The sequence below is a fragment of the Felis catus genome, chromosome D1, assembly GCF_018350175.1.
Source record: "Felis catus isolate Fca126 chromosome D1, F.catus_Fca126_mat1.0, whole genome shotgun sequence".
NCBI lineage: Eukaryota > Metazoa > Chordata > Mammalia > Carnivora > Felidae > Felis > Felis catus.
In genome coordinates this window covers 97,777,824-97,799,562 of record NC_058377.1, presented here as the reverse complement: position 1 = coordinate 97,799,562, position 21,739 = coordinate 97,777,824, and the positions used below count along the sequence as shown (strand labels likewise).

At 58.8% G+C, this 21,739-nt stretch overlaps 1 protein-coding gene across 6 annotated transcripts; it reads left to right on the top strand.

Annotated features, from left to right (window-relative positions):
• The first annotated feature begins 302 nt into the window (after positions 1–302).
• Positions 303–18,181, top strand: CHST1 (carbohydrate sulfotransferase 1). Of its 6 annotated transcripts, none has more exons than XM_023239794.2 (4): positions 303–734; positions 13,441–13,562; positions 14,726–14,822; positions 16,015–18,181. In XM_023239794.2, the coding sequence occupies exon 4, from the start codon at positions 16,057–16,059 to the stop codon at positions 17,290–17,292; it is 1,236 nt and encodes a 411-aa protein (XP_023095562.2). In that variant the 5' UTR covers positions 303–734; positions 13,441–13,562; positions 14,726–14,822; positions 16,015–16,056; the 3' UTR covers positions 17,293–18,181. The 6 variants fall into 6 exon arrangements, with proteins under 6 accessions (XP_023095562.2, XP_023095563.2, XP_023095560.2 ...); XM_023239795.2 differs by having other exon boundaries at positions 13,435–13,562; XM_023239792.2 differs by having other exon boundaries at positions 13,223–13,562.
• The last annotated feature ends 3,558 nt before the right edge of the window (positions 18,182–21,739 follow it).

Here is a 21,739-nt window from a genome sequence, read left to right as displayed (position 1 = left end):
GAGGGTATGGGAAGAGGTGCCAGTGGGCAGTCTGCGCCCTCGCTGACCCCCTCAACCCCGGGGTGTGGGTGTGGCTCCCTCCAGGGGAGTGGGTGGGGGCTGGCACGCGAGCCGGCCGGCGGAGGGGGCGTCCGGGGCGCGGGAGGCTGGGGCAGCGCGGGGCGGCGCGGGGAGCGGGAGGGCGCGCGCTGGCGGGGTGGGGAGGAGAAGGGGGCGGGCGGCCGCCGAGGGGCGGGCGGCTTCGGGGGGGTGGAGCCCGGACCGCAGCGCCCGCCGCTCGCTCGGCGCTATAGCCGCCGCCGCCGCCGCTGCTCCCGGCTCGGCTCGAGAGGCGGGCGGGCGGGCGCTCCGCGAGGCTCCGGCGCCTGCGGCTGCTGCTCTCCTCCGGCGCCCGGGGCTGCGGCGCGCTGGGTCCCGGCCCCTGGCCCGGCGCCCCTCGGGCCCTCGCGACCCCGTCCCCGGTCCCGCGCCCCTGCCCGGGAGAACGCTCTGCGCTGGCCGGGCCGCCCCGGGCTCGCGCCCCCAGGCCATGCAGAGGGGCCCGTGAGGGGCGCGCGGAGGCGGTGGAAGAGGAGGGAGGAGGGAGGCCGAGGAGGAGGGCGCGGAAGGCGGAGGATGCCGCCGCCGATGCCGCCGCCGCCGCCGCCCGCCGGCCCCCGGCGAGCCTGACTCCAGACCCGAGAATGGAGCCGGCGCTGGGCGCTGCAGCGGCTCCCGGTGCGCCCCCCCACCAGGTATCGGCCGGGCGCGGCGGGCCCCGGGCGGGCGGGAGCGGACCCTCGCCGCAGCAGCGGGAGGGGCGCGGGCGCGGTGGGAGACGCCCCTCCGCTCGAGGACAGTCGCTACCGGCGGTGCGGGCCGGGGGCGGGGGGGGTGGGAGCGGCGGGAAGGACGGCAGCGCGTTGGGCGCAGGAAGGGCTCCCCGGGCCGGCGGCGGGCGAGCGCCGCGACCACCCCAGCCCTCCCCGCCCCCATTCGGGGAGGGCAGCAAACTTGAGACGCGCGGCGGCCCCGAGGCGCCCAGCTCCCCGCGGCTGCGGAGCGCACTCGGGGGCTGCCCCGGGTTTACCGTCCCACAACCTGCCCGGCTCCGGGCTGCTGAGACGCCTCGAGACCCCGAGGTCCCACGCCTGCACCAACTTTCCAAACCAGAGCTGCATCCAGAGGCAGGGGGGTGCCCCCTGCTTCCTGCGCCCCCCCCCCCCCCCCCACTCCCCGGCTTGGCTCCGAACCCGCACCGATCACCCTGTGATGAGCCGGGTCCCCGTAGGGCCCCGGCCGCCGGATGGTGCAGAGCCCTACCCGCCCCCACCCCCCGCCCCCATGGGAAGGCAGAACCACCCTCTCGCTCTTCTCTGGGTAGGACCCCGGGCACAGCCTCTCCCAGGCTCCAGGAACCCAATGCTTGTTTTCACAGTTAACAGCCGAGAGTGGCCCTGGCTGGGAAGCTAGGGGTTAAAATGTAAGACCTGAGGATCATCCTAGGGTGGCACCTTGGCCTGATTTGCCATGCCACAGGGTGCCCCCTCCCCCCATCCCAAGCCTGCCGTTTCCCAGGATTAGGTACCTCACCTCTGGTGCACGTTTCCCACCGATGGACTTAAACACTGCTCCTAAGCAGGACAGACTTGAGCCTGGCATCTTTTGGATGGCTCGTAGGGCAGAGGGCAGAGAAGGGACCTAGGATTAGGGGCAGGGGAGCAGGCACTCTGGTTGGGAAAGTAGTTGCTTTGGCAAGCCAAAGGAAAGTGTAGGTATTGAGAGGCAAGCAGGTGGGGACTAAGGTCCCAGGTATCCGCCTTCAGGGCTTTCTCAACCCCTTTCGATTGACGATTGACGATTGACGATTGACGATTGACGATTGATGGGGCCAGCTGCCTTAGGCAGAGACCTTACCTGGGCAGGCGGTTCCCAGGCTCCAGTCCTCAGCAAGCGGGGACGCTCAAAGGCATCACCATGACCCTGTTTCTTTTTCCAAGTGTTCTCACCGTCATGACTCACACATTGGATTCACCAGGGAGGTATCAAGCCTCCAACCTGTTCTCTTCCCCCTCCCTCCTGGGTCTTCAGGGAGCTGCTGGGGAAAGGAGGGGGCGGATTTGCCTTTGGGTCTCAGCCCCCTGTGGGAGGCCAGGAGCCTGCTCTGTAAACTTTGATTTCCCGGATACTGTCTCCATTAGGACAGGTGAGCTGCCCTAAGCCAGGCCAGGGTGGGGGGCTTTTGAGAGGAAGTTTCTGCTAATGATCACCCCAGCCCTGCTGGGGCCTTTGAAAAATAATAGTCATGTGCCCCCCCCCACCCCCTCCCCGCCGCCGCCGCCCCGGGCACATATACTTAACACGGCCTCCTCATCTTAAAGCAGAAACACATTTCCCCCCCTAAAATCCAAATTTCCCTCTTTGCTAAACATTACAATGCTTTTGGCCAGAGGTTTCCTCCTCGGCGTTGGAAGTCGAGCTCCTCTTGCAGACAGCTTTCCTCCTTCCTGGCCTCTCAGCCCCCTCTGCCATATTCAGGGCCCGAGTAGGGACGATGCAGATCCCCCTTACCTCCCTGCCCCCACCCACAGGATCCTAGTTCCGGAGAAAGGGTGGTGCTCATGCTGCTGATGTAGGGGCTGCATGTGTGCTGGCTGCAGACGCACAGAGGTATACATCTGTGCTCCACTGAGTCTGCAGAGGGGCCCAGGAGCCAGGCTCTCATGGGCGGGGGTGGGGGGGTGGGGGAACAGACTTGCACCCCCCCCCCCCGAGTTCCCCTTGCCCACGCCTCTGTCTCCTTCCCTTGCCCACCGTGGCTCTCTCTTTACTTTTCTAACTCACTCTGCATTGGTGCGGGGAGGGAGCATTTGATATTCATAATCTGGTTCAGAGAAGGTCCCGAAGCCCTGAGTCACTGTATGGTTTCCATGGAAACAGACTTGTTCTGAGGACTCGGTGTAGCGCGGCGGCGGTGGTGGGGGAGAAGGGAAACATATAGTAAAATCGGGCTCCACAAGTGTGGCAGGAGTTGGGCCAACTCCCTTTGATGGGGGTGGGGAGAGGCTGGGCCAGGCTCTAGGGTCCCTACAGGAGGGGCTGCCTCTCCCCACCCCCTGCCGTCCTCCCATCAGGAGGCTCTTGGCCGACTGCTCCTTCTCCCTTGGGCCTCCTGACTCAGTGCCAAGGCTCATCGCTGTGCCTCTGTTTCGTCCTCTGTGAAATGGGGAGAAAAGGGCACCTATCAGCAGGGTTGCCGTGAAGGTCAAATATGTTAATACGGGGAATGCACTTGCAATGGAACCAGTGGAACTGTTCAGGAAGTGTCCTTATTATTAATTCTGGGGGTCGGAAGGAGCACCCCCTGTGTGGTCACCTGGGTCTATCCTCTGTGCAGGTGATCTTGACATCTGGTAGGGCTGGCCTCTTGCTTTGGAAGAGCCTCCCCCAGCCGCCCCAGCTGGGAACCAGCCATCCATTTCTTCCTCCCACAAAGCATTTATTTAGATTGCTGAGGGCCCGTCCCCGTGCTAGGGAGCCCTGGCTCCTGTTCAAACCCCACCTGTCTAGGAGCCTTGTGGGAACAAATCCTCCAAGTCCAGATGGATGGGCAGCTTTCTGCCTCAGCCTCCTTGGGATTGGGCCAGAGGGAGAGGGACAGGACAGGTCCAGGCTCCGAGGACTGTGAGAAGAGATTGGGGTGGGGCAACTTTTCCAGATCCTGGAGGGGCCTCTCCCTCCTGACGAAAGAGGGATCGGGAACTCTCCAGAAAGATAACGGACCCTGCCCTCCTCTTCCTGCCCCCAGGTTAGATCTTCTATTGGTGAAGTGCTCCCAGCACACCCTCCAAATCTGGACAGCTAGGGGCTCCAGCCTGAGCCATCAGCTGATGTGTTACTGCCCAGCTGGCTGGGAGAGGGGTCTGTCCTTACCCTGCAGCACCGGCCTCGGCCTCGGCAGTGTCAGAGCGGCGCCTCGGGGACATTTTGGGCACCGGGGATGGCTCAGCCAGCGTCTCCCTCACCAGCCAGCCCTTCTCTCCGTTGCCTCCCATGACCCTCTTCTCCCTGGCCTGCAGACAGCCCCTCCTTCCCTCCTGTAAGGTGGGCTTCAGCTCCAAGCTCCCTAAAGGCACTCCCTCTCATATCTCATCACTGCCAGCTCCACACCAGCCCCGGGGGTGCCTTCCCCTCTTCCCTGGCTCTCCAGGTAGCCCCAGATGCTGCCCAGCCCACAGGTCCAGCACCCTGCCCCCAGGCCCCGCCAAAATCACAGTTTCCTGCCAAGGTTCTCCCCCCCCTCCCCCCCCCCCCCCCCCCCCGCCACCCAGGTCTCTCTGGACCACTTTGCTGTCCTCATTGGTGTTCACAACACCTTCCAATTTAATATCCTCTGCAAATTTCATTAACGGACTGTTTACTCCCTCTCTCAGGATCATTAATGAAGATGTCAGATAAGATCTGACCCAGTGCTGGGTCTGGGCAGCCCTGCCCCCACTCCCAGACCCCATCCCTCCGCCCCTTCCCCCTGGGGTCGCCTCCTCCACTCAGGACCCTTGGGACCTGCCCCCTCCTGCTTTCGGCCCCGTGACAAGTGCTTAGGGCCAAGTCCGTTTGAATTAATTTTGTAAGATTACTCGCGGCGCTGTATCAAATGCTTTGCTAAAAATCAAGATATATTACCCTGCCTGCATTTCCTTCATCTACCGGTCTTGTAATTCCATCAAGTTTGTCAGGCATGATTTGTTCTTTATAAATCCCCATGGTGCCACGTGGGGCACAGAGTTCCCGCGTTTTCTAAATGTTTAGAGATTCCCTCTTTGTGTTTGCTCCTTGATTAGAGCTGGAAGGCTGTGAGCTGGGAATTGGAGGGAGAGCTCATCTCCTGCTCTGGGATGGGGAACGGGGCACAGCTCTCTCCTTCTCCGGGTCTCTGCGGGGGGCCAGCGGCTGGCTTGTTCAGTGCCCGATCAAGTCCTTGCCACGTGCTGTGGGCCCCCGGCTGGGCACCGAGGGTGGGGATTGACAGAGGGCCTGGGGCTCTCCCTCGGGGATTCTGCAGGCGGACGAGGGAGGCAGACAAGTCTGAAGGCAACGTTCTGAAGGTATCGTTAATCGAGTGATTGCCTGGAACCAGGCACAATACTAGGATCTCATTTAAGCCCCTCACCTGCCCTGGGAGGTGGGTGTGGGCTCCCCTCCCCGGGTACCTGGGGCTCAGGGAGCGTAAACCTGTCCATGGCCCAAGGTCTGGGTTTCGCCTTCTGCCGTGTTGGCGTGAGTCTAGGGTCAGGAGAGCTAAGTGGGTTGGTTCAGACAGGGTTTTAGGAGGTCAGAGAGGGCAGGAGGGGAAGCCCTCAGGGAGAACCTGGGAGAGGTGAGGACCTCACACACAATGCGCCCTGAAGGCTGAATCCAGTTCCCCATCCTGCCGCTTCTGAGCTGTAGGAGCAAGTCACTCAACCTCTGTGAGCCTCTGTCTGTCACGGTGATATGGATCCGGCTGTAGTCCTGACTCCCAAGCTTGGGGAGAGGGTCAGATAAAGTGGTGCATGAAAGGCTCATAACATAACGGTAGACCCTCAGCGAGCAGCCATTGTGTCTTGTCGAGGCCCCTGTCGATGTGGGGGCAGAGACACTCATCCGATTTCACGTTCCCAGTGGGTGGCTCTCCCTAACACTTCTCATGCAGGAGACGTGGATGAGAAGGGGGCGGGGCCCTTCTTCGGTCGGGGAGGGCGGGGCGTCCATGTAACCAACTGTGGGCGGGTAGTGAGTTCTGGGATTAGGGAGTTCTGTTCTGGGAGCAGGGAGACCTTATCCTGGTCTGGAGCCCAAACCCTAAGTTCCATTCCAGACCATCTCAGGCCAGGTAGTAATAAAGACAGCCTTTGGTGTCCTCTTGGCTGCACGGGATTTGGAGAGTCCTGAGCTTTGGGGCCCAGGACACACTCACACCTCCCTCTGCTTGCCTAGCCAGAGTGTCTGTGGCACCTGCTCTCTCTCAGGTGCCACACTGCACCAGGCATGTCCACACCCATCATCTCTTCCAGTCTTCCTGATAATCGTCCTTTCGTTATTCGTCTGGGGAGGGAGAGCCGCCCCGCCCCCCCCCGCCAGGAAGTGGCGAGATGGCACAGACCTGTTTGCTGTGCTTGGGGATCAGGCAGGCAAGGCCATAGGCAGCCCCATCCCTCCAGCTGACACCCCAGGGACCTGATCCTTAGAGATGGTCAGTAGGTGTTGGATGAGCCCCTGTCTGGGTCAGGGTGAATGCCTGGGTCCCTGGGGGCCACCTTGGCCCCAGCACTCCCTGCCCCTGCCCTCTAGTCTCCAGGTACTGGGTGATGCTCTTACTCTCGGGCGAGGCCTGGGGCCTTCTGTTTTGTGGTAAGGGTCCTCAGAGCTGAGCTCGAACCCTGACCCCAGCACAGACCAGCTTCGCACACCTAGATGAACGCCCTCACTTGCCTGTGCCTCGCTGCTCCTCACGTGGGAAGGATGGCTTGTAGCACCCACTTGATGTGAGCCAGGGCTGGGGTCACCTCTGGGTGTCTGCTCCTGCGGCCCCTCCATCCTGTGTCAGAGGCTCAGGGGAGCCTGTCCCATGCCCAGCCCTCATCCTCAGGGGCCAGCCGGGGTCCAGGCTGGAGACTCCCGGATCTGGGGACGGGTGGCGCCCCCTGCCAGCCCCTCCAGCAGCAGCAGCTGGTGCTTTAGCCTCTGCTGGACGTTTCCCGTCCTTGAAGCTGGGGGGATGGGCCAGAGCCCGGTGTCCAGGGGGTGGGGCCTCGGTACTGTTCCTTCTCTGCCTGTGGCTGTTGGGGAGGGGTGGGGGGGGGACAGGAAACCGGGGCCTTTCCGCCCAATGTCGGGGCAGAAGGGTCCGCCTACCACAGGCCGGGCTGTGGTAGGACTGGCCTGAGGGAACCAGGCCCTTCTGACTCATCCTTCCCCCGTGAGGCGCTGGGCACACTGGAGCCTTGTGCCAGGAGGTCAGTCACTCTCCCCACCGCCGGAGAAAACTTTCCTCAGGACGGGCCAGGACCCCGCCAACCCGCCGGGCCCACAGGAGGACCGGGAGGCAGTCTCTGCAGCCCCCACAGCAAGTGTCTTCCACCACACAGGCCGTGGGAGCGTCAGGGGAGGAGGCTGTGGCATCTGTTCCGACTTCTTTCCACATTTGTCAGGCCATTACAGCCGGCCCGTAGGTTTGAGTCGTCCCCGCACATCACACTCACGGTTCTTACTTAGCGAGTGGAGTGAGTAGTTGCTCTGTGCCCGGGCTGTGCTAGGCTCTGGGTATTTATCGACGTGCTGTCTCACAACCCGACTATTTGGAAGGTTCTGCGACCGTCTTTCCCATTTCGTAGATGAGGACAACTGAGGTCTAGAGAGGTTAAGTGTCTTGCTCAGGTTCTCATAGCTATTTTTTCTTTTTAAGTTTATTTATTATGAGAGAGAGAGAGAGCATGAGCGGGGGGGGGGGGGCGGGAGAGAGAGAGAGAGAGAGAGAGAGAAAGGGAGAGAGAGAGAGAATCCCAAGCAGGTTGTGCTATCGGCATAGAGCCCGACACGGGGCTCGATCTCGAACCGTGAGCTCATGACCTGAGCCGAAATCAGGAGGCGGGCGCTTAACCCACTGAGCCACCCAGGCGCCCCTGTGGGTAACTTTTCGAGGAGGCTTGAGACACTGATGGGTGTCCCCCCGTGTCATTATGTACGGACATTGGAGTGACCTGCTCCGGAGATACGAGAGCTCATAAAAGGCAACTGAGTGTCTCTGCTGAGGGTGAACAGTTGGTGGGCACTCACTCTCTGGAACCTTGGCTGCAAGAACTTGACATTGTCAAGGTGCCTGACAATGCACGCGTTCTGCCTGTGGGGTCTGTGGATAGCTATGGGGCCCAGGGACTCTATGGACTGTGTACAGACACCCTGTCTGTGTTGGTGCAGATTCTGGGGAGAAGGTCCATTGCCTCCCGGTGTTTCAACTCGAGGAGGCCTGACCGCAAAGAGAAGAGCCTCCGATCTCCCTTGGGCTGACCCAGACCACAGGGGCTGATTCTGGGAGATTCTCCTCCCCCTGGGAGGCTGCCCTGGCTGAATTATGGGCTGGCATGCTGCTCACCTTGAAGGATGTTCTAGAACGCAGCCCCAAGAAACTCGTCCTCAGGCTTAGCAGGTACGAGGTCTTGGGAATGGCAGGCTATGCTCAGGGTTCTCTAGGAGAGTCAATGTCAGGAGTAGTCAGGCATCTCTTGAGCAGATGTTTTCATTTTCATCTCATGGCTCCTATGAAACATGAAATGAAATATTTCCCTTTTCCCATTGGCTGCCGGGTAGCCCTGATCCCCATGCCGGCCCAGAAGTGTCTTGGCTCTTGTATGCTAATCTGGCTTCTGGTTCTTTCAGACGTTCGTTTGTACCCTTGTTTTTCCACTTGCTCGTTTCATCACCTCACTCTTTTAAGGAAGAAAAAAAAAAAAACCAACCTTGCTCTTTTATATGTTTTCGTCTTAACTAAACAAACATCGATGGTGGGTCAGCGCTGGCTACCGCAGACCCAGGGATTAAGCACTTCCTTTCTGCAGGCTCTCCCAGAGGTCTGCGTGCCAACTCCTCCCTCCCTGTCCAGTTCCCCCCAGCCCCTTGCTCCAGTTCCTGGGGCCTCAGAGCCTTGGGCCCCTCCATCCTGGCTCCCGGGGCTGGTCAGAAATACGATGTTCAGGATCTTTATTCTTTGCTCTCCCGATCTCCTCGGAGCTTTGCAAACTGTTTTGGGGAAGAAAAAGCTGGGAGGGGAGTCCTTTCCCCAACTCAGGCTTCGGTTGCTCCCCGCAGCCCCGGGTCCCCCTGGAGGTCTCCCTCTTTTTCAGCGCCTGCCCTGTCTCAGCAGCACCAGCTGACTGCTCCCCTTAGCGGCCTGCTTGAACAGACAGAGCCAAAAGGTAGTGACTTTGACCCCGCTGCCTTGGAAGTGGGGGAGGGGGGGAGCTGGCAGGCAGTGCCCTGGGGGCAGAACAGAAGGTGCCGGGAGTTACCAGTGCTGACTTCAGTGTCCCACCCCTCCAGGTCTTGCCTGGCGTGGCTTTGCCCTAGCCCAGAAAGTTAATAAACTCAGATGGAACTGAGAGGCTCAGCGTGAACTGCCTTCCTCCCTCCTTCCTCTCCTAGTCCCTCCGGCAGGGGCATCTACAGTTTACCAGTTCAGTGAGAGTTCTTTCGGTGGTTGTATATGCATGTGTATAAATACACTCCCCCCCCCATCCCCTTTTTACAAACAAGCTGTAGTATATACTATAGCACATGTGTTTTCTGGCTCTAGCTTCTTTATCTTGGGTGATAGCCCCACATCAGTATATACATATCTGTGGAGGCTTCTCTGGTATGGTCAGCTGGGAAGAAGATCCTGGGGCAGGGGAGAATGCTGCTCATAGAGGGGGTGAAGCCTCTAAGGGGCCCATGGGTGGGCTTTAGGGGGTCCTGGAGCCTTCTGCTTGTGTGTGTAAAATTGTGGATACGAAGGAATCTTTCTGGAAAGAGGGACTGTGTCTCTCCAAGGGGCCTGTGGCCCAGAAGAGGCAAATGCCACAGCTCTGGGTTGCATGGGATTTCACAGAGCAGGAGGCCGGGGGCGAACTCACCAGAGCGCAGAGCCCCTTGGCTCTTAGCCCCGCTGGGGCTGCCGTGGACCAAGCTGAGGGGGATGGGGCCCAGCTGCCAGCGCCGATATCCTCTTGGAAGATGACTGGGGCTTTCCGGCTCCCAAAGGAGCATCCCTCTGCCTGCAGCCAGGGTGGCCCTGACTCTGAAAATGGAGCGCCAGGCCTTCCTAGGATCAGAGCTGGGAGGCCCTTAGAGTCGCTGGATCTGTGGAAGAATCGAGGCACAGAGAGGCCAGGGGATAAGTCCAAGGTCTCCCAACCAGGGAAAGCAGAGGCCGTTCCCGCCTGTGATATTAAGTTCAGCGTTCCTTCCCCTGCCAGAGAGGCATGAGGAGAGGCCCTCTGGATGAGGTGAGGCCGCTTGTTGCTGCTTGTCTCTTGGGGTGAGGGTGAGGAAGAGAGGATGCACAGAGCAGAGGCCACAGCTCAGGTGGGGGTGTCATCATCGCACCTCACTGCACCCTGCAACATCACCTCCCGCGGGCTGAATCCTCCCATAAAGCTGCATCAGCCGGCCAGGAGTTCTGAACACACACAGCAAGGATGCGGCGCTAAGAGGCTGCACTACAGGATGTGGCCACTAGAGGGCAGCAGGCAAGCCACTGCGGCGGCTCCGCGGCAGAAAGTTCTCAGGCTGGGCAGGCGAGGAGGAAAGAAGGGGCCACGTGGGCAGAGGCCTGCCTGGCAGAGGTCCGGACACCGCAGTCAGGGAGAGTGTCTACCTCACTCTCAGAGTCCGTGAGATCTGTTCTGAGGTGCTCAGCTGAGACAAAAAGCAAACAAGACATTTCACGATACGAGTATCGTTATTTATTGAGGGCTTACTTTATGCCAGGCACTGTGTTAACCAATTAGTCCTGACAGCAGCCTTGTTACAATTGTCCCCATTCTTTGGGGGAGAAAACAGAGGCCCAGAGAGATTAAGAAACCTGGCCTCCAATGGGGCTCATGCCAGAGCCCGTGTCCCAAGCATGAGGTCGTTATTCTATGCCTGGCATTGACTCGATGCTTGGATTCTTACACTCACTACTATGGCTATGCCCACTTTATGGGTAGGGACACTGAGGCCCAGAAAAAGCTAGTGAATCCCGGTCCACACACCTGCTACGTGATAATCCAGACGGGTGTGATTCCGTGGCTTGAGCTCTGAGCTCTGGATTACAGTTCTCTGATGTAGACGCGTTTTTCACTTCCACCGTGTGCCCTTATCTGTGCCCTAATCTGACGGCGGCTGACGTTGAAATCTGAACTTCCTGCTGGGAGTTCATCAACTCCCCTGCCTTCCAACAGAGGTGACAGACTCTGGGCTCCTGTGTCTAGGGTTTGTCTGGATTGCGACTAACCAGGGGTGGAGGAAGGCCCTGCTCCAAGCCCAGGGAGGGGCCGTGGGGCTCACAGTCTGGCTTGGAGGACAAGGGCGTTGGAGAGTTCCTTGCAGTGGCCAGGGCTCCCCTGGGAACAGTGGGACCTGGCCCTGGGGCCTCTGGTTTCCAGGGCAGATGCCTCCAGCATACCAAGGAAGCTTGGCCAGCCCTGAGCCCAGTTCTGCCAGGCTGGCCGGAGAGCAGGGGCCTTTCTAGGAGGGTCTGACTTTCTTCATCTTCCTGTTCCCATGCCCTAGCTTTGCCCTCCTGGGAGACAGGGGAATGGCCTGGGGCTGGGACTTTGAACGCATTCCCCTTGTTGGTGCTATACCTGCGACACTGAATCCCCCTTTCTTAGGGATTTGTAGCGTCGGGATGCTTCAGTTACTTGTGATTCATTAGCCAAGGCAACAGTTGCTAATCCTGGCCTTAAGTTTCTCTGGGGTGGAGTGGGGGGGAAGTTGTTGGGGGGAGAAACTTAAATGGTCCCCTCTATGGGTGACCTCTCCTTCTGGCGCCAGAATCTTAGAGTTAAGTGAAATCTCTTCAAGACGTCTGTTTCCTGTCTCGGTGGGGACCCCAGGGGTTTAATGTCATGGGTCAGGGAGGAGGATTCGAGCGTGGGCTCCAGGGAGTAGTGCCTGGGCTAGAATCCTGGCTTTGCTCCTTACTCGGAGTGTAAGCTTGGGAAAGTTACTTAACCTTGCAGAGCCCCCCGCTTCCTGATCTGTAAAATGGGGGATACGGCAACGTCGACCACACAGCGTTGGCGTGAAGGCGCGAGGAGCATTTGCCTGGAATAAACATCGTGAATGCCCAGGAAGTGCGTGCCTTCACACTTTCTCCCCTCCGTGATTCCTAGAACAGAGCCCGGGTCATGCTGGATATCTGGGCAGACCTCCACGGGTTAAGAGCAAAGGGAGTGCCACCGCATGCAATGGCATTGCAACCGCAGACCCTTAAATAACTTAAAACTCGTGCCGAGCAGGGGCGCCTGGGCGGCTCAGTTGGTTAAGCCTCTGACTTTGGCTCAGGTCACGATCTCACCATGTGTGAGTTCGGGGCCCGCATCGGGCTCGCTGCTGTCAGCACGGAGCCTGCTTCAGATCCTCTGTCCCCCTCTCTCCCTGTCCCCCCTCTCTCTGCCCCTCCCCTGCTTGCACACACTCTCTTTCTCAAAAATAAGTTTAAAAAAGACATTAAGAAGATATTACGAGCACTGTTCTTAACGGTATTCCCTACCTGTTCTTTAAAGGCATTTGTCTTGGGGCACTTAGGCAGGGTGGGCCTGCATTTTGTAGGAGGATCTAATTTAACGCAGAGAGGCGGTTCTGCTGGGCACCTCACCCAACCCTGTTGATGGAGTCAGCATTGAGGCGGGGGGGGGGGGGGGGGGATGGGGTGTGGTCAGGGGTGTGGTTTTTCTCTGATCACATTGGGGGTTCGCAAGAATCTACACTGTGTTCTCCTATTTACTGCCACCTGGTGACGCAGTACTATTCCCTGTACGTACTAAGTAAGTACCCCCAGAGCCTCAGATGGCCCACCGTCACCTCAGCCCAGCTTCTGTGCCCCTCCCTGAGGCACCCAGACTCTTTAGGTCTGTTTCTACTCCGCTAATCTGATGGTAAAGGGTTCAAAGCACTGGCTTAAGAGTCTGACAGGGGGATTCGAGTCTCTGCTACTCCTTGTTTGCCCATGCCCATTTGCTTAGTCTTTGAGCCTGAGTTTCTCCATCTAAACAATGGCAGTGAAGACCCTGCCCTCCCAAAGGGGGCTGTAAGGAACCGCAATGGTGTTCAGAGTTGGCCGAGCCAGGCAGCACGGCAGGTTTGGGACTTGATGATCCGCGAACCCCTCCCCCAAAGGAGTCATGCCAAATAGCGGGATGTGGGCAGAATATTCACAAGGCACAAGTTCACCCCCTCAGCCACGAGCCAGTAGATCAAGACCAGACAGCGAAGGGAAGGAACATGCTGTAAGTCTTACGGATCATCTGTACCCTTCTTATGCCCCGTCTCTCTCTTGCCGATTCACAAGTGGGCTGGGGACATTAATCGAATGCATGGTTGAAGGCCAAGTGCGCGTAAGCTGGAGGAACAAGGTCAAATCTCCTCAGAGGGAAAGAGCGAGGGCTTTGGGAACCTGCTAGATGTGCGTTAAGCCAGGCACGCGAGCTCAGGGGGGTGACTCCGCCTCTCTGTGCCTCAGCCTTCTCCAGTGTGAAACGGAGCTGAGAACTGGCTTCCACGTGAAGTTCCTGTGAGGAATAAACGCGCGGATGCAGGTCAAAGGCTTAACACTTAGGAAGTACTCCGAAGATGCTAACCGAAACAACGCTCGCCACGGTGTTGACGTTTTAACTTAGAATCCGCGAGCAGCGTCAAGGTCAGGGATGCTCCCTGGTCCACTTCTGCTTTGAGTTGTAGGTAGCCGCTCCCCTCTCCGCTGTGGCTGCAAGAAGAACATCCCTCCCCGGCTGTCCCTTCCGTGCGGGCCTCGGCATCTGGGCTGTCTAGACAGAGCTGCCATTTCCACCGGGAGGTCTGAGGTGAGCCCCCCGGCGGCCCTGTTGACTTCTCTAAACCTCTCTTGGGGAGTCACTGAACGAGTCAGACTTTGAAGGGTCAGGTGGTTCTGTCGATTTAAAACGCAGAATCAGGGGCGCCTGGGTGGCGCAGTCGGTTAAGTGTCCGACTTCAGCCAGGTCACGATCTCGCGGTCCGTGAGTTCGAGCCCCGCATCAGGCTCTGGGCTGATGGCTCAGAGCCCGGAGCCTGTTTCCGATTCTGTGTCTCCCTCTCTCTCTGCCCTTCCCCCGTTCATGCTGTGTCTCTCTCTGTCCCAAAAATAAATAAACGTTGAAAAAAAAATTAAAAAAAAAAATAAATAAAAATAAAATAAAATGCAGAATCAGGGGCGCCTGGGTGGCTCCGTCGGTGAAGCGTCCGACTTCGGCTCAGGTCGTGATCTCACGGTCCGTGAGTTCGAGCCCCACGTCGGGCTCTGTGCTGACAGCTCAGAGCCTGGAGCCTGCTTCAGATTCTGTGTCTCCCTCTCTCTCTCTGCTCCTCCCCCGCTCATGCTCTGTCTCTCTCTCTCTCTCTCTCTCTCTCTCTCCTTCAGAAAATAAGTTAAAAAAAAATAAATAAATAAAATGCAGAACCAGCCGGGGCTGTGCTCTGGCCTAATTCTCTGGGACAGCTTTGACTCTGTCGCCGTTCCATTCTCGGGTGCCGGGCATCTGTCTGGTGGGTCAGTCTGGCCACCAGAGCTGAACAGAGCTAGCTAGGCCTCGGGGTATTTGTGGCCAGTGGATTTCTTTGCAGCTGCCTTGGGTGATGAGTTTGGGGGTCCTCCCTGGGGTGGTTCCCCATGTGGGGCACCAGCTCTTGGTCAGCTGGTGATGGAGGCCTGCCCATCGGGTCGTGGTGTGAGGGACAGTGACTTGCTAGGAGAGGATGGTTAGTGGGTGGGGAGGTGGGTGGAGGGCCCAGGATTCAGGGCCAGATCTAGGAGATAAAAGATGGCTCTAGGATATTTGGAGGCCTGAGTCAGTGATCTGGGAGAGCAGCCAGGGCCCTTGTCCCATGGCCTTGGAAGGTAGTCTGTGGGGGCACAGGACACAGGACAGAAGGGGTGGGAAGGGCGGTGCTGACAGATCAACCCCCCCCCCCCCCAGAACCCCTCCCCTACCTCTCTCTCTCTCTGCAGTCTGCTGGCCACAGGGCATCTGCACAGGCTGGGACCGCCGGCTAGGCCAGGAGCCCCGGCAGCTGTGGACTCCCTAGCTCGGAGCAGCCCCTCTTTGGTGAGTGGTGGAGCCCTCCCTGCATTCGCTCTTGGAGCAGCCGCAGCCCTCCCCCAGGGCCTGGGAGCTGAGCCAGCCTCTCTTCGGGGGGGGTGGGGGGGACTTCCAGATGCTCAGGCTGGCACCTCGCTCCAGACCTGTGACACACCCTTCATTTTCCCTGCTCTCCTGTCCCCACCCCACCCACTTTCTCATTCCTTCAGGTGTCCCTTCTGTTCCACCCCTTCCTCTCCTCTCTGTCCTGCCTGGTTCTCTGGGGCCATTGCTGGGTCACAGTGGGGCCTCTGAGCTCCCCCTGTGGACAGAAGGGCTGAGAGCCTAATGGTGGAGGCCCTTGAGGATTGGCTGGGATGGGGGGCCCGGAAGAGCCGGTTCACCCTGCTGTCAGTGGGGGTCATCTGCCCTCTGCCCGGACCCCTCCCTTGCCCCTGTGGCCAGAAACAAACCTGGAGTGTGCTGGGGCCTGGGTAAGGGATGCTATTCAGCAGCCCTGGAACTGTCCTGTTCTGGGCCAGTTGGCTCTCCTAACCTGGGGGATCCCAGGAGTCCTCAGCTAGAGTAAACCGGTCACCTACATCCCTAAGTTGGGGAGGTGGGCTTGACACATTTGTCCCCCTTTCCTGGGCCCAGGGGGCACAGGTGAGTGGATACGTAGGGCGAACAGGGGTCCCTTAGACACAGGAGGAAGCCTCTGACATGCCTCTTTTTCCTCCTAGGGGTGGGCAGGGGCTGGAGGAAAGATGCCCACGTGGGGGGACCAGGTGCCTGCTCACGGGGGGTGGAAGATGCAGGCGGGCCCAGGAGGTGCTGGCAGGGGTGACAGGCAGTGGGAATGGCTGGAGGCAGGGACTGGTGGGCTCCTGAGTGTGTGAGCCAGGGAAGTCAGCTTCTTGTACCGCGGAGCCCCACTAAGGAACTCAAGGGTCCCGGCGGGAGTCCCCTGCAGCATTCTGTAGGTTAAACCCCGGGGGTGTGGGGAGTCCGTTTGTTCAGTGCCCAGAAACTCCCAGGAGTCCCCAGAGTTTGGAAAGTCTAGCCTGGAAGCTGCTCAGCCCTTAGGTGTGTGTGTGAGCACGGGGCAGAGGGAATCAGGTAGGTGCCAGGGCCCCCCCGGAGGCCAGCCCTTCTAAGGGCGCCGAGCGAGGCACCCACGCCTGGCTGCTTCCTGAGGGCTGCCCACCTTTGCCCGCAGACCCCGCATGGTGGAGACGCAGCCCCATGAAGGTGCCCAGCCATGCAATGTTCCTGGAAGGCTGTCCTCCTCCTTGCCCTGGCCTCAATCGCCATCCAGTACACGGCCATCCGCACCTTCACCGCCAAGTCCTTCCACACCTGCCCGGGGCTGGCAGAGGCAGGGCTAGCCGAGCGGCTGTGCGAGGAGGGCCCCACCTTCGCCTACAACCTCTCCCGCAAGACCCACATCCTCATTCTGGCCACCACGCGCAGCGGCTCCTCCTTCGTGGGCCAGCTCTTCAACCAGCACCTGGACGTCTTCTACCTGTTCGAGCCCCTCTACCACGTGCAGAACACGCTCATCCCCCGCTTCACCCAGGGCAAGAGCCCCGCGGACCGGCGGGTCATGCTGGGCGCCAGCCGCGACCTCCTGAGAAGCCTCTATGACTGTGACCTCTACTTCCTGGAGAACTACATCAAGCCGCCGCCCGTCAACCACACCACCGACAGGATCTTCCGCCGCGGGGCCAGCAGGGTGCTGTGCTCTCGCCCCGTGTGCGACCCCCCGGGCTCCGCCGACCTGGTGCTGGAGGAGGGGGACTGCGTGCGCAAGTGCGGCGTGCTGAACTTGACGGTGGCCGCCGAGGCCTGTCGGGAGCGCAGCCACGTGGCCATCAAGACCGTGCGGGTGCCCGAGGTCAACGACCTTCGGGCCCTGGTTGAGGACCCCCGGTTGAACCTCAAGGTCATCCAGCTGGTCCGGGACCCGCGTGGCATTCTGGCCTCCCGCAGCGAGACCTTCCGCGACACGTACCGGCTCTGGCGCCTCTGGTACGGCACCGGGAGAAAGCCCTACAACCTGGACGTGACGCAGCTGACCACGGTGTGCGAGGACTTCTCCAACTCCGTGTCCACCGGCCTCACGCGGCCCGCGTGGCTCAAGGGCAAGTACATGTTGGTGCGCTACGAGGACCTGGCCAGGAACCCCATGAAGAAGACCGAGGAGATCTACGGCTTCCTGGGGATCCCCCTGGACAGCCACGTGGCCCGCTGGATCCAGAACAACACGCGCGGCGACCCCACCTTGGGCAAGCACAAATACGGCACCGTGCGAAACTCGGCGGCCACGGCCGAGAAGTGGCGCTTCCGCCTCTCCTACGACATCGTGGCCTTTGCCCAGAACGCCTGCCAGCGGGTGCTGGCGCAGCTGGGCTACAAGATGGCCACGTCGGAGGAGGAGCTCAAGAACCCCTCCATCAGTCTGGTGGAGGAGCGGGACTTCCGCCCTTTCTCGTGACGAGGGCGCCGTGGGTGGGGGTGAGGGGCACGTGGCGTCGGTTTTGATAAAATGGACCGTTTCTAACTGTTGCCTTATTTCCCCCTCCCGCCCCCACCCTGCCTTTGTGTCCTTCCTGTCCCCTGCCCACCCTCCACTTCCTTCTGCCCCCCTTTTCGTCTCTGAAATTTGCACTATGTCTTGGACAGGAATCACTGGGGCAGAGGGGACGTGAAGGGGGGTGAGCCCCCACCCCACCCCATTCAGACACACGGATGCTGGGTCTCTGCGTGGATGGTGACAATGTTTACAAGCACGACACTCATACATTCACATGAGCGCGTGCGCGCGCGCGCGCACACACACACACACACACACACACACACACGGGCGCCCACGAGGAGAGATACGTGCCCCAAACCACAGAACTTCAGAAGCTTCTCCAACGGACGAGTGGTCCGGGTATGGTATTTTTTGCACTGTCTTACTTCCACAAGGTAAGAGGTTAAAAACAAAAAAGGCCACCTCTCTCTAATTTATGAATGGTGTCTAATCCCTCCCCACCCTGCTGCCTGCCCCCAGTGCCCGCTGCCCCCCTGGGAGCAGAGAAACTGCCCCCTCCTGCCCGCCCTTGCCTGTCGGTGAGCAGGTTTTTACTGTGAGGTGAATGTGGACCTTGTTTATTATTTTCCAGTCTGTGGCGATGCTGTCTGTCTGTCTGTCTGAGTCTCGTGGCTGCCCCTGGACCAGTGATGGCTGATAAATCTTAGGGGTTTCCGATTGATCTTGGGGTCCATCAGTGATATTTCTTTGTGCCAAAAAGAAAAAACAAAAAAGAGTGGATCAGTTTGCTAAATGAACATTGAAATGCTTTATCTGTGTTTTCTGTAAATAAAAGTGTGCAATAATATCTGGGCGTGATATCTGTGGCACATTCTGAATCGGCAAGGGCAGGCCTTGGTGGGCCAAGTGTTTCTGGTTTGGGGGAGGAGAGGCAGGGAGGGACGCAGGGAGGTGGAGGAGGGGACTCGGGGCCAGTGTCCGGCTTTCAGATCTCCTGCCACCCTCGTCACCCTCAGTGCTGACTTCGGTGGTTCATTTCCACGCAGTCAGTTCAGACCAGGCATCTGGTGGCCAGGGGTCAGGTTCAAGCCATTTAACAAGCAGTAGGGCTTGCCGAATCGACGTCCAGGGGTCAGGATGAGGTCCTGGCGACCCCTTTCCGGGCCGGGCGTTGCCCCTTTAGCTTCTGGGCCTGGGGCCTGGATAGCCGGGGAAGGGGACCCTTCCAGGGGTGGGGTGGCTCAGGGCCGGGGCTGCTTATCAGCTGGCCTGGAAGAATTTCAGCGTTTTAACAAGTCGTGCAGGTGCGCTGGTGTCTATGCTGGTGGAATATCAGCTGTGTTTATTTTTCTTCCTATCCTTGGCAATCTAGCAGCTTCCTCCCAGCAACTTCCCCAGCTCTTACTTCAAGAAAACAGCTGGGCCCTGGGGTGGAGGTCACAGCTCTGTTGTCCTGGGACAATGAGAGCCCCTGGGGTTGGGCAGTCCCAGTGGTCCTGGGCTTCCTGAGGAAACTCACTCCTGGGCTATGTGGTGAGTCAGGAGGATACGGATTCAGTGGCTGCAGCAAAGGGCTTAGGTAATAGTAGCCTCAGCGAGACGGGCTGTTTTATCAACAGTGTGTGCAGCGTAAGCCGGTCAGGGCTGATAGGGTGGCCCCAGGCCGTGCGCCCAGATATGAGGGGCCCAGGCTCTTTCCATGTTGTTGCTTCTCCATTTTTCTGAGGTGCTGCCCTCGGCTGTGTCGTCCAAGATGGCTCGCTAGGCCTCGGAAGGAGAAGAACAAGAAAGGAGGCCGCAGCTCTGCCATTTGGGAGCAAACCCCCAAAGTCATAGACATCACTTCGCCTCACGTCTCATTGGCTAGAGCTTGGTCAGCATGGCCGCCCATAGCCACGAGGGAGGCTGGGAAGGGTAGTCAGCTCTCTGGGCGGCTGTGACTTCTGAAAGGGGCCGATGAGTCAAAGGCTTATCTCCCCGGGCTTCAAGTTTCCTCCCTGCAAAAGGGAGACAGCGTGATTTACACTCTCAGGCTCCACGAACAGTAGGCTAGTTTGGAAAAGTCTGTCAGCACTGGTGGGCGGGGCCTGGAGCTTTTGAGGCCCGCTTTTCAGCCCCTGGTTCACAGGCTCTGCTTCTCCAATCTGTGGTGAGTGAGCCAACCTATGAATTGGCTTCCGGGCATCAGTGCTCGGGTGATCAGTACCTCCCTCAGGGCCCCCGGCCCGCTGTTCTAGCACCCGGGGAAGGCCTGCTCCAATGGAGGCCATGGCCGGCCGGTGCTTTCTCAGTTACAGTAAATGGTGCTGTGGCACTTTTCTCCCAAGGAGGTCCCTTCCCTTTACTTTCCCACCGCCCTGCCTTGGATCGTCCTAGAGCTGGGAGGTTTCTCTCTTCTGGAAGGGTGGTTTCCTGGAGGAACTGGAGGACACCAGAGCTGCTGGCCTCGTTGGAGAACCTTTCCCCTCAACTGCTGTGACAAGACTTTCATAACGCTGACCGGGGCTTTAGAGGAAAGTCCTGTTTGGTGACAGAATCATTCATTCAAGTATTTCTGACTCTTCTGTGTACGGGCCCCGGGGTTGTGGGTATTCCTTCAAGAAAGACAGGCTAGTGGGGGGCACGCACATAAAAAGATGGCTCCGGGGCGCCTGGGTGGCGCAGTCGGTTAAGCGTCCGACTTCAGCCAGGTCACGATCTCACGGTCCGTGAGTTCGAGCCCCGCGTCAGGCTCTGGGCTGATGGCTCAGAGCCTGGAGCCTGTTTCCGATTCTGTGTCTCCCTCTCTCTCTGCCCCTCGCCCGTTCATGCTCTGTCTCTCTCTGTCCCAAAAATAAATAAACGTTGAAAAAAAAAATTAAAAAAAATAAAAATAAAAAAATAAAAAGATGGCTCCAGCATTGGTAAAGCATTGTGCCCCCAGGCGTGTGCCCCACAGGCAGGCCTGGGCCCCATACACACTTGGTCCTAGAAACCACCAGGCCACTGTACTAAGTGACAGGCTTATTCCCTAGGCCTTATGGTGTCATTTGATGTGTACTGGGTCTTGGGGACTTAGAGAAGTCAAGGAGGGCTTCTTTGAGGTGGTGTTACCTGAAGCGAGTCTTGGAGAGGCAGGCACCGGCCCGACTCGGGGTGTGAGAAGATCATTTCCAGCTGAGGGAGGAGCAGGTGCAAAGGCCCAGAGGTGAGATGGGATGAGGCATTTACCGCAGCGTGGGCTGCGGGCGGAGATGTGGGGGGGTAGACGGCGCTCCACATCCTGTCCTCAGCTTCTCAGCCTTGGAAAATCCATTTTACTAGTTCACCCAGGGCAGTTCAGGCTTCGGGGGATTTATTTATGATGACCAAATACACACGACAGAGAATCAGGAAACAGAGGGCTCGCCTGCTTTTAGGGAAAAGACCAAACTCCTCCAGGGCTCCGGGAAGTTCTGCGGGTCCTGGCTCCCCTACCCCAGCTTCACTTCCGCACCCCCCGCCCCCCCGCCCTCCTTCACTCTCCACTCTTCCTCTTTCTTTCAATTCCTTGAACACACTGAGGTAGATGGTTGTGGTTATTGCCCCTAATTTGTTCACACCCGACTCTGGGCTTAGCCGCGTGCCTCGCTTTGGCCAATGAGACAATGATAGCAAGCGTGATGGGAACAGAGACATGGAACATATCTGTCCGTTTTGGCTGCCCGGTGGGAGCCTTTCGCTGCACGCAAAGGAAGGCCCAGCATAGCTTGCTGGGGAGCGCAGACCATGGAGGGAAGAACCACACAGCTTCCCGGGCAAGGCCTGTCAGTTCCTCAGTGGCTTGGCCGCTGACTCAGCTGCACGAGGCAGTCCTCGCCGAGATCAGCCACTCGATGACCTGGATCGTCGGAACCGTCTGGCTGAACTCAGCCCGGATCTCTGACCCACAAGACGGTGGGTTTAAAAAAAGAAAAAAAAAAAAGTGGTTGTTGTTAAGCCCCTAAGTTTTGGAGGGACTCTCTATGCACTAAGAGCGAACGCCGGTCTCTGTCTCACTGTGACGTTTGCAGAGACCTCTCCTTACGCCTGGGTCACTCCTGGTCCCTTGGTTTCCTAATCAATGCCCACCCATCCTTTGCATCTCAGCTTAGTTACCGGCCCTTGCTTGGTTTGACCGGATCAGTTCTGCTGTCTGGAGTAGAGGCCGGTATGTGACTGACTATATATCTCATGTTTGTCTCTCCTGATTCTAGCCCTCACGGCGCATGCCTGTGCGGTGTTTACCACAGTTGTAATCACGCCTTTTACGACGCGACCTGGCACACAACAGGTGTCGAATAAACACTGGTTGAGTGAATAAAAGAGTGAATGAGACAGGTGCTCCCCACTTACTTGCTTGCCCGGGGTCCTTCATGAAGCAGTGAGCAAGGCCTCCGAGGGAATC